Genomic DNA, 15,361 nt, shown 5'->3' with positions numbered 1-15,361 from the left:
CACTAGCTGGTCTCTAACTGTGTCTGTTTGCGGTTTGCTGCTGAGCACGTAATGTTCATACTCCTTTCTAGCTTTGATCGAGACTCTGTGGGTTAGAGGCTCTGCATGTAGCACTCAGATGTAAATAATTTCCTGGAATTCTATACGTCTACACTACACTTGAGGAAACACTCAGAAATGTGTGATCCAAACGGTATTCAACTCCTCACTTTATCGCTCTCAAGTGCGATAAATAATTGCCACTTATCAAGTGGCTGTGAAACAGCATTTCACAGGGGGGGCTGACAGCCAAGTTCTGCTGCGGACTGTGCAAGGTGCAACATTTTCTTACTCGTGATTTGACTTTACCCCAAACGGGACTTTGAAACCACTTGGAAGCACCATCCTATTGTATCTATCTGGACTGGAGAGAGTCATGCGGCAATGACAGTTAAGTTTAGGCACCAAAACAACTAGTTAAGTTTAGGAAAAAGATAGTGGTTTGGATAAAACACTCCAGAGGAACGAACAAGCGGTTCCTGGGTGAAAGTATTTTGTTTTCGGCGAGAAGTGAACTCCGCTCTCCGCCTTGAAAGCGCTGTGTTTTATGTTGACACCACATTGTGCTTTTTCATTTCGAGATTATTTTTAGTGCATGAATGCAAATGTGTTTTGGCATGGCTGGCCTAGTGGCACTATATCCATGGTATTGAAAGGGGGATTTACATCCCCCCCTTTGCTTTCTTCACAAATCACACTCTGCATACAAATACTATTAAAATATCAGCAGAATCTAATTAGAATTTTTATTTTGTTCAACATGAGTTTTGTAGGACAGTGTGCTTATAATGCTGTACTGTATTGATTAGATTTGCATTAAGAGCATGAATCCGATTATTAAAGCAGCCCGTAACCATAAAAGATGGTGTCATCAGCATAAAATTGAACATTGTAGTGCTCAGTTGGAAAATACATTTTAATTATGTATAGAGTAAATAGTAGGGCGTCTGGACTCTTTGCTGGGAGACGTCCTGTGGATGAATTGTTGGCCTTTTGTCCTGGAACTCTTTAATGTTTTGTAGGACAATGTGCTTATAATGCTGTACTGTATTGATTAGATTTGCATTAAGAGCATGAATCCGATTATTAAAGCAGCCTGTAACCATAAAAGATGGTGTCATCAGCATAAAATTGTAGTGCTCAGTTGGAAAATACATTTTAATTATGTATAGAGTAAATTTGTCCTGGAAATCTTTAATGTAAGCAGTACAGTGATGTATCTTGTTGTTTGATCCCCTCTCAGGTCCCTGGCCCCCATGTACTTCACCTATGGCATTGTGTTTGCCTGCGGCTGCTCTTTCGCCTACCAGCCCAGCCTGGTCATCCTGGGCCACTACTTCAAAAAGCGCCTGGGTCTGGTGAACGGCATTGTGACGGCTGGCAGCAGCATCTTCACCATCACGTTGCCCTTCGTCCTGTCGGGCCTGCTGGATAAAGTGGGCCTCCAGAACACCATGCGCGTCCTCTGCATCCTCATGTTTATTCTGATGCTGGCCGGCTTAACCTACAGGCCCCTGCTGCCAGTCAAATCCAGCAACACCCGCGCAGGCAGCCGGTGCCCACCCATGAGCCAGATTTTCAACGTCAATATCTGGAAGTCTTTGGGATATCGCATTTGGGCCTTCGGTATTCCCGCAGCCCTCTATGGCTACTTTGTGCCTTATGTTCACCTGGTAAGTTTGTGTTTTCTACATACTTTTTCATTCATCTGCTCTATAAATCAAATTTGATTTCACTGACTTTCACGCATACCGTGTATTCATACTTTGCACGTGACGTCACAACTACTGGCTGGCGGGCAAGAACTTCATTCTATAACGTATATTTGTTGTGTGAATTGAGTGAATTTGCTCAAGAATCAATTTGTTGGCTGAAAGCCCACTGTGAAATTTAACAAATATACATCGTAACGCTGGCGGCACAGATTATGCAGACCGCTACGATTTACACACACACACACACACACACACACACACACACATTGTTAAAATCATACGCTGGACGCTTTATTAGTCTTTCTACATGGTTTAGTTAATGATCGAGCTATAATATGACCACGTCGGTTATGTAATCGCTGACAAGCGGGACAATTTCATAGTGGTTGGTGTAAACCGGGATTTTTTAGCGTCCCGACACAACTTTTGTCGGGACTCGGGACTGTCCCGATCAAACCGGGACGTCTGGTCACCCTACATGATACATAGCCTAGTGTTGGCAGAAGGTTTAATCAAGCTGTCATTCGTCGGCAGGGAGGGTCTACGTATTCAGATGAAGACTTCATCACACGACGGAACAGATCAGCAAATGTTAGCGAGCAGCTAGCTAGCTAACTAACTAACTAGTAACACTCACCTTTGCTTTGATTATGAAGATATTCCTGTTTTTCACCTCCCATATGACAGCGTTGTTAACCCATCCACTCTTGAAAAAAAGATAGCTATCTGTACTTTTGTAGGCTTTCATTTTTTGTGCAGTGTAAAGTGACGGATTCCCTATAAGATAGATGTAAATATCTCCAAACTCCAAGTCTGGTAGAGACTTTGCCAGCTTCAAAGCAATGAAAATATCAGCGGGTGCTGTGTATGGATCACAAGTTCCGAGTGACATATGGTCTAAATAGTTGATTGATTGTAGTATTGGAAATCTGCAAGGCTGCAATTCCCGTGACTGGCCACTGTTCAGCACCATTCTATCGGCGTTTCTTGCCCGCCAGGTTCCCATGGTAATGACGTCACTGCAAAGTATGAATAGGGTTGGGCATTGTTTTGATTTTAACAATTCTGATTCCAATTCCAATTCTTCCTTTCAAGGAAAAAAGAAACGAATCGATTGGAACTGAATTTATGAAACGATTCCAAGACGGAACTGGTTCTGGGTGCCCAATCCTAACCGTTTACTTACAGTATGTGTTGTTTGTGTTGTTGGGTGCCATCACCCACTCTCTGGGCCAAAGGTCCAGAGAGGGGTAAGAAGTCTGATGACAAATTACCACACGTCAACGCCAACAGATCTGGTGAACCCACCCTTTAAAAGTTTTCATTTTGAAGATGTTGACCTAATAGCCGAATAGCCTGTGCGGAGACGCCCATGCTTAGTCTCACTGTTTAGATACTAAAGCCCGCAGCCATAATGTGAGTGCACGTCACAGCAGCATGTGTCCACATAAGATACTTCAGCTGTGTGGTCCTGATGAAAGTAACCGAATATGACAGGAAGGATCAATTTGCAGCTCTCCCTTCAGTCAGGAGACAGTTCTGTAAACAGGTGTCACTTTCCCTTACTCTCCATTTATTTCGGCTATAAGATGGGAAAATATGATATTGGAGAAAACGTCTTCTCGGGAGGGCTGGAGAGCAGAGCCTGGATGTGTTGGACGGACTCAGGGGGGGGTCTGTTTATTTGGACACAATGACTCTGTTATTGGAGGAAGATCAGTCTATCAGTGTGTAACGTGTTTTCCCAACACTTCTCCTGTGTCTGCTACTCAGACTGGGGCCTGGCTGCAGCCTCCGCGGTAGCCTTGGCCTCAGAGCCCCAGAAACCGTCCTTCCCTAAACACAGAGCCCCCCCCTCCCTCCCTGCACTTAAGGCCAAGCCCCGGAATGGTGACACTGCATGGGAAGAATAAGAAGGAAATGAGTCAAACTGCATATTGTTCAGGTTTTCAGGAAGGGGCACTCACAACCTCTCCACACTTTTCTTTCTCTGGTGTTATGGCATGCGTAGGTGTTTCTTTGCATGAATGCAAATACTTTTTACAACAGTTCCATGTGTGTTTTTCCTCTTTCCAAATCAGGCTGTACTTATCTGAAGACTGTACAAGTGTAAAGTCCAATGTAGGTAGTTTAACACGCACACACACACACACACACACACACACACACACACACACACACACACACACACACACACACACACACACATAGATTTGAGATAAGATGTCGGCCTTCAGGTACGGCTGTTTGTTCTGTGCGTGGACTGGTAGAAGGTGTGGTTGTGCTTCCTTGGCAAAAATAACATTGAAGAACAGCACGTGAGAAAGTTTAAACATATCAGTAAGACAGATAATGCATGTCCTCTTTTTTTAATCAGTATGGCTGATCATTACAGATTCACATTAGTGGCATACAGAATGGTATTTTTCTTTAAAAAAATCTGCCTTTACTTGAAAAATAAGCTTGTTTCATTGTGTTTAATGAGGAGCACCTGCAGGGCTGCGGCGTGTGGGCTGCAGGGCTGGCTGTTTAATAACCATTAAACAGCCAAATAGAGTGGGGCTCTGAAGGGGGGAATTCACCCCAAAACACACTATAAAAGCAGCTTCAAAAAGCATATCGGTGATGTGCCATTTTCTAATTTAGTTTTTCTTTTTTCTGAATGTAGAATGTCATGTCATTTCCAGCAACCATTGAATGAATCACTGTGACGTCGCACTAACACAAAAATTTAAACTGATTTGAACTGCAGAGATATTTAAAAATTAAAGCAAAATTTCTGTTGTCATTTTTTGAGTCGTAACTGCACATTTTAAAGATATACTGTAGGGATCTGACTCATCTGATGTTTGTGCGGTGCTTATTTTCTGAGAGTATATATCCAGTTGTCTCTCGTCTCCATTTGCTTAGTGCTGTAAACTTGCATGTACGGGACAAGTTCTTGTAAACAAACATTGTGATTGGGTCTATAGATTAATTTCACAGCAGGAGGAGCACAGGTTTTACTAATAACATGTATTATTGCTCTTATGTTATTAATTACACCTGCGTTTGCTGTGAGAAAGCCCTACTGTGGAGTTTGAAAAAGCCTGGTGATATTCTATTTGTCTTATTGTCAACAAATCCTGTTAAAATACCAAAACCAACATGGAATACATCCTACCAACACGTACCGTGTTCAGGCATGTTCTGTAGGCATTATCAGGAGCTTGAGTGGAGCAAAAGTGCCCGGGCAGGATCTGTGTGTGTGTTGTGTGTGTGTGTGTGTGTGTGTGTGTGTGTTGTAGGGCTAAATGTTTTTGAAAAATATCTAATTACGGTTCTGTTGAATTATTTTGCAACTGCAATATCATTTTCATAAAAAAAAAAAAACATTAGCATTATTATGCTGTGACTTTTGCGAGGATCTGTACCAATAACATTTCGATTCATTGTTCAGCTGTAACACACACACACACACACACACACACACACACACACACACACACACACACACACACATACACGCTGAGCCTCCAGTTGTTGCCTGCAGCGTTGCTTCTTGGTTGTGGGAATCCCCACTGAGTAGGACACTCTCAAACACAAAGCAGGCTGTTGTGGCGTATTGACAAAGACGATAAGTCATCCAGAGGTCTTTGCATACGGATGTGTGACCTGCAGGCAGCAGACACACAGGCCCTTTGAGCAGGACTGCTGCTGCCTGCCTGGAGGTAAAAGTAGCTGCCAGGGCTCCCAACAGGAGGCCCCTCTTTTCTCACAGGCTCTCCAATTCTGGGAATTACAGCTCTGTGCACATAAAGCAAGTAATGTGGAAAAAAAACATCTGGGCTGCTTTTCTAACAGTCTGAAGTGGATTCTAACATTAACCGGCAGCCAAAACAGAATATAAAAGAGGAATGTTGAAATATGGAGCAGTTACATAATGGGTAAGATAGAAGCAACAACGAACTGTGGAAAATGGCTGATACAGTACAGAGCAGTGGAAACACTGCCAAACCTCATATACAGTCCAACCTGTTTTCTGCTTAAAGAATGCAAAACACTGAGCAAGTGAAGCATCACGTCCTAAGCATGAAAACATTGTGATGTAAAACGTCTCACAACTATGTGCTCCTCGAGGAAATACTGTAAACTGCTTTATGTTTAATATGTTTGTTTATGTATGCACCATTCACCACGGCAAATTCCACGCAGGTGTTACACAATAAACACTTTTTCTGAGTCTGATTTTCATAGTTGATTAATTTGTTGATTATTTTCTCGATTAATCAATTAGTTGTTTGGTATATAAAATGCCAGAAAATCGGGGGAAATTTCATCAGTTTTCCAAAGCCCAAGATGACATCCTTAAATGTCTTGTTTTGTCCACAACTCAAAAATATTCAGTTTACTGTCACATACAAAATATTCACATTTAAGAAGCTGAAATCAGAGAAATTTTACGTTTTTTATAACAAATGACTAAAACCAATATAATAGTGTGTTTTTATTTCTGATGCCTTACTTGCTGAGATATGTCAGTTTAAACTGAACAGACACAAGGTCTCTCTCAGTCTCAACGAGACTTGTTGAATCTATAAAGCTGAACTACCACCACTGCAGTTGGACTTGCTGTTCCCTCTTCTGCATTTTTAACATTCTTTTTTCCCGGGTGTTAACTGGGTAAGAGCCATGAGACATCTGTGTTCATTTCTTTCCTTCATTGTCCCCAGATGAAGCACGTGGAGGAGCGTTTTGGAAAAGAGGCCAATAAAGAAGTTCTGCTCATGTGCATTGGCATCACGTCCTGTGTGGGCCGTCTCATCTTCGGCAGGGTGGCAGACTACGTTAATGGAGTCAACAAAGTCTACCTGCAGGTGAGTTTGAGGAAACAGACTGAGAAGATTAGTTGTCACCTCTGTACCTTCCAGCGTATACTTCACTGGTACCACCAGTATGCTATCAACATATTTTTGTAAACTTAGACGTAGTCATAGTTTTAAATCTCCCGTTAGCATTTAGCACTGACTTAATGTAGGGTCCTATGAAATCTGTTTTATAGCTTTTTTTAATTCTCAATTTAGCGATTCCTTCCATGATTCTGTTATCACAGAAATGATTGGGCTCTACATCAGTGCTCTGTGACTGGCCCCAGCCGGGCCCTCGTTGAAAAAAGACACTTGCCACCGGGCTAAACAACTATTCCGGGGGAAACCCCTGTATATCATTGTCGATATAATATTGATCTATTGCCCAGCCCTACCCTGATAAGGAAACCTAACAATTATGAAACCATCATATGAAGGAGTGAGAGAAGAATTGTAATCCACGCCTCTCTCCTGTCTCTCTAGGTGACCTCCTTCTTCGTCATCGGCCTCATGTCCATGATGATCCCTCTGTGCAACATCTTCGGCGCACTGATTGCCGTGTGCCTGCTGATGGGGCTGTTCGACGGCTGCTTCATCTGCATCATGGGCCCCATCGCCTTTGAGCTGGTCGGGGACAAAGATGTGTCCCAGGCCATCGGCTTCCTGCTGGGCCTGATGTCCGTGCCCATGACTGTGGGGCCCCCCATCGCAGGTAATACAGGAACAGTCTAAATACTAATTTATGCTCTCAAGAAGCCAATGGGTACATGATACATGCTCACGTCTAGGGGTGTAACGATACATCGATCTGGATCCATGATACAATATATTTGACGCAAAGGGAAAAATCGATACATATGGTCTGTAAGATTCCTCTTTATTTCAGATTCCCACTTTATTACCACTACTACTTATTACTAAAGAGCATAGTTTGTTTTTAATTTAAATGTCTCGAAGAGCTCAGTAATAGTATTGTCAAATCATATTTTAGTTGCTTTTTTGAGTTGCTATGAATGTAACTGTGTTAAAAGGGCGTATATCGTCTTGCAGCCCCCTGAATTAAATCAGCAAATATTGTATTGTTGTTCAAAGAATCAATATATTTTATAGTGATAAAACTTGTGATTTACACCCCTACTCACGTCATACTGAATATCAACCATGTTCATATTCTTGTAAGGCATTGTGATTTAGTAGTCTATATCAACAACTATTCATTCACCAGAAGTTCCGCCGGATGTCTCTAATTATCGGCCGGATGTCCGTCCCCTTTCTCTTTCTTTGTGTTGGCGTACTAAACTCCGGTGGGACTATGGTTAACTGCTCCTCAGATCTCTGGAGGGTAAATCCAGACAGCTAGCTAGATTATCTGTCCAATCTGAGTTTTCTGTTGCACAACAAAAACTACTTTTGAATTTACACCTTCCACCAAAACATGTTCCTTTCCAAGGCTATTTTGCAGAGCTACCGTGACTCCGTCCTGCGCTTAGCACCGCCCATGATGATTGTGATTGGTTTAAAGAAATGCCAATAAACCAGAACACGTTTTTCTCCCATCCCGGAATGCTGTGTGGACTAGCCAGACCCTCCTCCTGATTTAGTATATTTGCAGACTTATTATGAGCTCTTCAGTGTTTCCGCGGGGTCTTAAAAAGTCTTAAAGTGCTCATATTATGCTTTTTGACTTTTTCCCTTTCTTTTATTGTGTTATATACCTGTTTTGATCATGTTATAGGTTTACAAAGTGAAAAAGCCCAAAGTCCCCCCCAAAGGGACTTACCATCTCCAACAGAAAACACTGTTCACCAACTGCTCCAAACAGCTCTATTGTAGTCCAGCCTTTACTTCAGAGACCAACGTGATCACTTTGGAACACACGTTATAATGCTCGCCTAGCTGCTAGCGTGGTACGCGCTCATGCTCCTTTCATTCCCTGATTCCAGCTTGTTAAATGTGAATATTGTTCTAGTTCCTTCTCTCCTCTGGGACAGTAAACTGAAGATCTTTGAGTTGTGGACAAAACAAAACATTTCCGGACGTCATCTTGGGCTTTGGAAAACAATGATCCACATTTTTTACCATTTTCTGACCTTTTATATACCAAACAACTAGTCAATTAGTCAAGAAAATAATCTAGTAATAATTGAATACATTTAGTAACAATATTTAACTGTTTTAAAGTTGATTATTGTTCTGCAGAAACCAAATTTAATTTAATGAGATTATCTATATGAAAATATCTTCAGTTAATAGTAGAGGTCTTTCATTCTCTGCTATAAAAAAATAAAGGCCTAAAATGCCCCACAAATAATCTAAAAAAAAAAAGAATATCATACTGATATTCATATAGTAGGGCTTTTGCGCCACCTAGTGTCTATTTTGGCACCATGTAGTTACTGAAGAAGCCAGCACATACTGTATTCTAACAGCTGTGTCGTGCCAATATTCCATGGGAAATGCATGAGCTCTTTAACACTGGAGTGCAAGTGACCTGCATTGTGTGGGTTTCGAAGGGTTCCATGATATAAATCAGTTTTAATAAATGTATATAAGCTTATGTGAGCTTCATGTGCAAAGTGCTGAAAGACAAGGAATTCATTTTACAGTCTGTGTGACTTTCCCCCTCAGAAAGGTTCAGAGGTCAGAGTCAGCTACGAGAAACTTTAGTGAAGTGAATGCTTGCAGACACAGGGCTTGAACTTCCCTCAAGCTGAACAAGTGGCTCTATTAACGCACATAAGAGAAACCACGTTACTGGGAGAAATTGAGTGACGACATGTTAAAGCTATAGTGCGCCACTATTTTATATCAATGAACGTCCGTTACATTCAAATCATTGCCAAATGAGTTGATACAAAGCTAGTCTTGCCATTGCCAGGCCTTCCTCCACAGCGCTGCGGAGGAGGGTCTGGCTAGTCCACACAGCATTTCGGGATGGGAGAAAAACGTGCTCTGGTTTATTGGCATTTCTTTAAACCAATCATAATCATCTTGGGCGGTGCTAAGCTCCGGACGCAGCCACAGTGCTTCTGCTAAATAGTCTCAGGAAGGAACTTGTTTTAGTGGAACATGTGTACGTTCAAAAGTAGTTTTAGTCGTGCAACAGAAAACTCCTATTGGACAGATAGTCTAGCTAGCTGTCTGGATTTACCCTGCAGAGATCTGAGGAGCAGTTAACCATAGTCTTCACAAATCCACCGGATTGAGAAAATGAGGGACATCCGGCCGAATTTCCGGCATCACCTGAATTTCCGTGCGCGATCACGGAAGGCTTGTATCATGTCGATGCACCGACAGTTTTGTTGCTATTACTTAGAATTCCTCATGTGGGCGACAGAAACTACCCACTATAGCTTTAACATGCACTGTAGTAACTTGGCAGTCTTGTATAAAGTACTTGAAAGCAATGCTTGAGTAAAAGTACAAGTATCTTACCAGACAATGACTTTGGTAGAAGTTTTAAGTCACCTTTTAGAATATGACTTGATTAAAAGTCTTAAAGTATCTGATATTTACTGTACTTAAGTATCAAAAGTAATTTTTCTGATATTAAATGTTCTTAATTATTAGAAGCAAAAAAAAAACAAAAAAAAAACAACCCTTGTCGTCTGTTACCATGGCGGCAGAGCCTGCAGCCGGTGCTTCCATGATGCTATCAGATATTATGCTTCCTCCTCTTCTTCTTTAGTTTTGGCCTGTGGTTTTGGTGCTCAGCAACAAAGCGAGCGTGTGTTAACTTGTGTAACGGGTGTTCACTTCTCTTAATTTGTGTACAGTAAATATTGCCCGCGGCTGACAGTTGGAGCCCAACGGAAGTAGCACAGGCAGCTCCGATGTCGTTGATCATTTATTTGCTAACAAGCCTTCGGGATCTGAGAGATACAAGCCCGGTCTCAGTAAAAAATATTCAATAAAAAAAGGAAGTAAAAATCAAAGGAAACTTTCTGTGGCCACGCTGTAAAAAATAACTGTGAAACTAACTACTATTGATAAACGGTACAGGATCAAATAATTTAAATGTTACAGATACATTCACAATTCACACAAATATACTATTTACACAGATGGCTATATAAACATAGATATTTACTCTGGATGTACTGTTTCTAATTAAAACTATACATTCATATTTTCAGGTTTCATCAATTTACGTGACAGTACACACCTGAGGGATACAAACTCGGTCTGACTTGTTCCCCCCAGTGATGGAAGCTTTATAGCTTACCTTGGAAACTGTGACCTAGAAACTTATTAAATATGAAAGATAATATAACAGTATAAAAATATGACACATATGTATGTACACATAACAACTACCAACAAAATCCATTAGAACTCAAATTGTGCATTTTAATGTAACATGCAAAAGACATTTTACACTTACAATCTAGGAGTGATGATTAACAAAACTGCTTCTTTGCAGTCTTACAAATTTCTTCTCCTTTTGTTTTGTAGTAACAATTAATGAAGATTCTTAGGGGAAATGTAGTGGAGTAAAAGTAAAAGTACAAAAGTAAAGTACAGATACGTGAAATTCTACTTAAAGGAGAAATCTGGCGCAAAATGAACCTAGGGGTTAATATCACATGGGTACCGAGTCAACCGTTCTCTGGGATATGTTTTCATGCTAATCGAATGTGACCAGTTTTAGCTCAAACCGCTAACTATCTTATAACGCTAGTTGTCAGGGCCGAGGGTAAAGTAAAAGGAAATCTCTATTTCTATACCACTAACAAGGCTCAAAATAGCCCCACACTTCAACGGTAGCATAATAAGGGTCCCTACATGCAAACCGAAGCATTGAGAACTTTGTAAGTGTACAGACAGTTTAGCTTCGGTTTGCATGCGATTTCTTTACGACTAGCGTTATAAGCTAGTTAGCAGTTTGAGCTAAAACTGGTCACATTCGATTACCATGAAAACATATCCCAGACAACGGTCGACTCGGTACACATGTGTAATTAACCCCTAGATTCATTTTGCGCCGGAATTCTCCTTTAAGTACAGTAACTAGTATTTGTACAGAGTATACTTCGTTACTCCGTATCTATATATTCTGTGGAGACTTTGTTACTCTGTAACAACACATTCATGTAGATCTGTACTGATATCTACTCTGTACTTTGTTATCTTACAACACTGGTTTTGTTGCACACAGTGTTTGAGTCTGGAATAGAGGATTTGATGTCCTTTGCCAGAAAGCTTCAATACATTTCAAACTTCAATAACCTGTTGGAATGATAATAACATCCCTATTTCTTTCTGTCCCTGTTCTCCGTGTACAGGCTTCCTGAGGGACAGACTGGGTAGCTACGACGTGGCCTTCTACTTGGCAGGTATCCCCCCAATCTTCGGAGGCGCCGTGCTGTGTCTGATACCCTGGGTGGAGGCCCGGCGCAAGAGGAAGGAGAAGGAGGACGCCCTGAACAAAGAGCAGGGTGAACTGCTGGCCGGCCAGAAGCGCGATCATGAGAAGGCTCTGGAGGACGCTCTGAGCAAAACTGGAGAGTCTGTCCTCTAAGTGTCCCCCTGAACCGACTGAAAGAGACACGCACACACAACGGGGTTCAGACTGACACTGCTGAGTTCTGACATAACAGTAGGAGTAAGATTGTAACAACTGCCTTCAGTAGAAGAAAATGCCAAAGTGATAAAACATATCAGATAAGAGTCAAAGTACAGTTCTACATGAATGTGATCCTGAAGAACTATGCATTAGATTGTTCTGACTGAACTAATCTCAAAAACAACTTGAGGTTTTAAGCGAAAATTGAGAAAACGGAACATTTCATTTCATTTGTCACAAGGGAAAAGAAGAGGTGCTGTGCTGTACTATAAATGCGGTGTATTCACAGCTTGAGCCAGTGTCTCAACCAAAAAAACACTTTCAGATGGACTTTCTTTACAATCAGTTTTCACCACTACCATATGTTTCTTTTTAGATGTAGAAATACAGCATAAAAAAAAGAGTCATTGAATTGTACACGACAGGAACCCAGTCATGTGTGTGAACATAACTTGATTCAGCCTCAGTCGACATCTTTTGTTTTTGCGTCCGCAAAGCAAACTGGTCTGCTAAACCTTTCTCCTTTAAACCTCCTCTTCATTGTGTTCAGTGTCCCTCAGACAGGACGCTTCTTAAAGCCAAAAATTGTAAATACTGGGGGTAATGTGTTGATAGTGTTTCAAAGGGACATCCGGAGGTCCTCATTAGTGTTAGTCCTGAAGCTCTGGGATCGTCTGAGCTTTAAGGGTGCTCAGACACTTGAAGCGAAGCAGCTTTTAAGCACAATGGTTCTGCGCTGTCCTCCAGGCTGGATCCAGGAAATCACATATTTTATACAAAGAGCTGTACTCAAGGCTGGATTACCAAAAAAAAGGCCCTCAGGGGCCAAAAGGCTCCAACCTTCGCTGTGTCGCTATTAGTTTGTGCTAATAAATTGCATATTAGTTTGGTAATTCTGTATGGACATAGTGTAGACTGAAATGATCAAGACCTTAAAGTGATGGTTCGGAGTAATTTCAACCTAGGGTCCTTTGGACCACAACCTCGAGCCAAACAACCCCCCATAAACTTTTTTCACCTGGGTCGAACATTGGGAGAGTTAGCGTTATCAGCTGAATAGCTTAGTGCTTAGCTTAGGGGCTAATGGATCCACGTTTGTATCTCGTAAATAACCCCACTAATAATGCCCGAAATGATACCAAACTTCTACACTAGTACAAATAGGTTATGTACTCATAAAACGATGGATTGGAAAGTTTGTAAGTACACCAGAAGTTTATTTAAATAACACTTGCCTGCTGGCTTCTGCTCTCTTTTGCTGCTGCTACCGGCAGTAAGAAGAGGGCTTAGGGACCGTCTACAAATTACAACACCGAAAAGAGATACGACAAACATATTTGTCATGGTGCAAAGGACCCTAGGGTGAAATTACTCCGAACCATCACTTTAAGGCAGTGTTGTAGTACTCGAGAATGGTCTTGGTCTCGAGATCGGTCTTGGTCTCAAGACCAATTTTTGAAGGTCTCGGAATTGATCGCATTTTAACTCTGTCTCGGATAAAGATGACTCCGAATTTTATTTCAAGACCGGCCAAGACCACAACTGCAGGGATTTCGCTAAACTGCCTGTGCATTGTCTGATTTAGGCCTATGTTTTAAAATTTACAAATGCAACCAATGACTTGACTTACATCTAATTTAAAATTTGTTACCGTAAACCTCCCTCTTCCTGCCCCCTTTACACACACTCCCCAGAAAGTGAATGTGGGAGACTGAAGAAGAAGCTCTGGCTGTCTAACACAAATCTGGTCTTGGTCTTGACTCAGTCTCACCTTGCCTTGGTCTTGGTCTTGCCTTGGTCTCCATACACTCTGGTCTTGGTGATCACTTGGTCTTGGTTTAGGTGATCTCGACTACAACACTGCCTTAAGGAGACCTCTGCATTATTACATCATCTTGAAGGTCCCACTGTGGGCAGAGGGCCCCAGGTAACATCTACATTTCAATTATTTAAGTTTATACTAAGCTTACATGGTGTATATTCTAGGGCTGTGCAATATATGGAAAATATGCAATAATGCTGTTGAATATCGCAATAACGATATTACCTGCGATTAATGAACAGTTGTCGGTTCTGCCTTTCTTTTGCTTTCAGTTTTCTGGTAAAATACAACACATTCCTTTTTGAATTTCAAACGAAGGAAAAATCATTTCCAACATGCTTTTATTGAACAAATTGAACACTGAACTGAATATAAAAGGCAGCACTGAAAAAAAGAATGTGCAGATTTCTGCTGATATTTTCTATCAACGAACACAAAAAATCTCTGCGTGTCTTTCGCAGTGTGTCGCAGCCTTTCGAGATGTGTTTATTGATATTGCGATGAGGATTAGAAGAGCGATATATTGTGCAGCCCTTACATGTTCCTACATGCAATTGTGGTTTATCAAAGTACCACACACTTATTATGAATGATTAACTAATACAGAAACAATCCACAGAGAGTGGGAGGAATGGGCCACTGACTGTGCTGTGATTGATTCGTACAAAGAGGCTTGCTTATAATCGAACCATGTGCCTGAGAAGTAGTTAGTGTTTGTGATTAATATTTTTAAAAGGAACAGTTTGACATTATGGGAAATATGCTTATTCGCTTTCTTGCCTAAGATGAGAAAATGTATACCGACAATTGATACCACTTTTGTATCTGTCTATTATATATATATATATATATATATATATATATACAGCCCAGCAGCTGTCGCGGTCCAGGTGATAACCGTCGCCGTGACAACAACACATCCCTTGCTCGGATGAATGACCTCTTAAAAAGGACCAAAAAAAAAAAATATTGCAAATGTAACTCCTCACCGCTTTATTTTCCTTTGAGAGTGATTTGAAATGGAAGTGAGGACATGAGTTTTACTAATCATTGACTATGTGACCATCAGACGGTGAAATCCGGTGAATCATTGACTCTGCGCCCAGTTCATTAACCTTTGATGAAATGAAAGGTGTTTGTTTTATGTTTTCATATTGTATTTATTTTGCCGTTTTTTTTTTTTTTTTTTTTTTTGTGGAGAATGTCATGCTGTAATTGATGGGCGTTTGCCTGAAGCCTCGATTTCATTTGCTGAAGACCAAAAAATGTACTGGAAAAATGAAAATGGCTGAAAGTGTGTTAATCCTGTTTTTACTTGCTGTCATCCGTCTCCCTGAAGCCTCCACGTAGTGTCGGTGAACCATCTGAACAT

At 41.1% G+C, this 15,361-nt stretch overlaps 1 protein-coding gene across 2 annotated transcripts in view; it reads left to right on the top strand.

Moving 5' to 3' along the window:
- Nucleotides 1-13,214, top strand: part of slc16a10 (solute carrier family 16 member 10) — a 51,224-nt gene extending 38,010 nt beyond the window's left edge. For both annotated transcript variants that reach the window (XM_028605199.1, XM_028605200.1), the window contains 4 exons: nt 1,283-1,712; nt 6,467-6,610; nt 7,085-7,313; nt 11,887-13,214. In XM_028605199.1, coding sequence (XP_028461000.1) covers nt 1,283-1,712; nt 6,467-6,610; nt 7,085-7,313; nt 11,887-12,122 — 1,039 coding nt within the window. In that variant the 3' untranslated portion in view covers nt 12,123-13,214. The remainder of the gene's footprint in view (nt 1-1,282; nt 1,713-6,466; nt 6,611-7,084; nt 7,314-11,886) is intronic.
- Nucleotides 13,215-15,361: the final 2,147 nt, after the last annotated feature.

The sequence above is a fragment of the Perca flavescens genome, chromosome 18 (assembly GCF_004354835.1).
Source record: "Perca flavescens isolate YP-PL-M2 chromosome 18, PFLA_1.0, whole genome shotgun sequence".
Lineage (NCBI taxonomy): Eukaryota > Metazoa > Chordata > Actinopteri > Perciformes > Percidae > Perca > Perca flavescens.
Note: the sequence above shows the minus strand (reverse complement) of the source record. Positions and strands in the feature narration are given on the sequence as shown.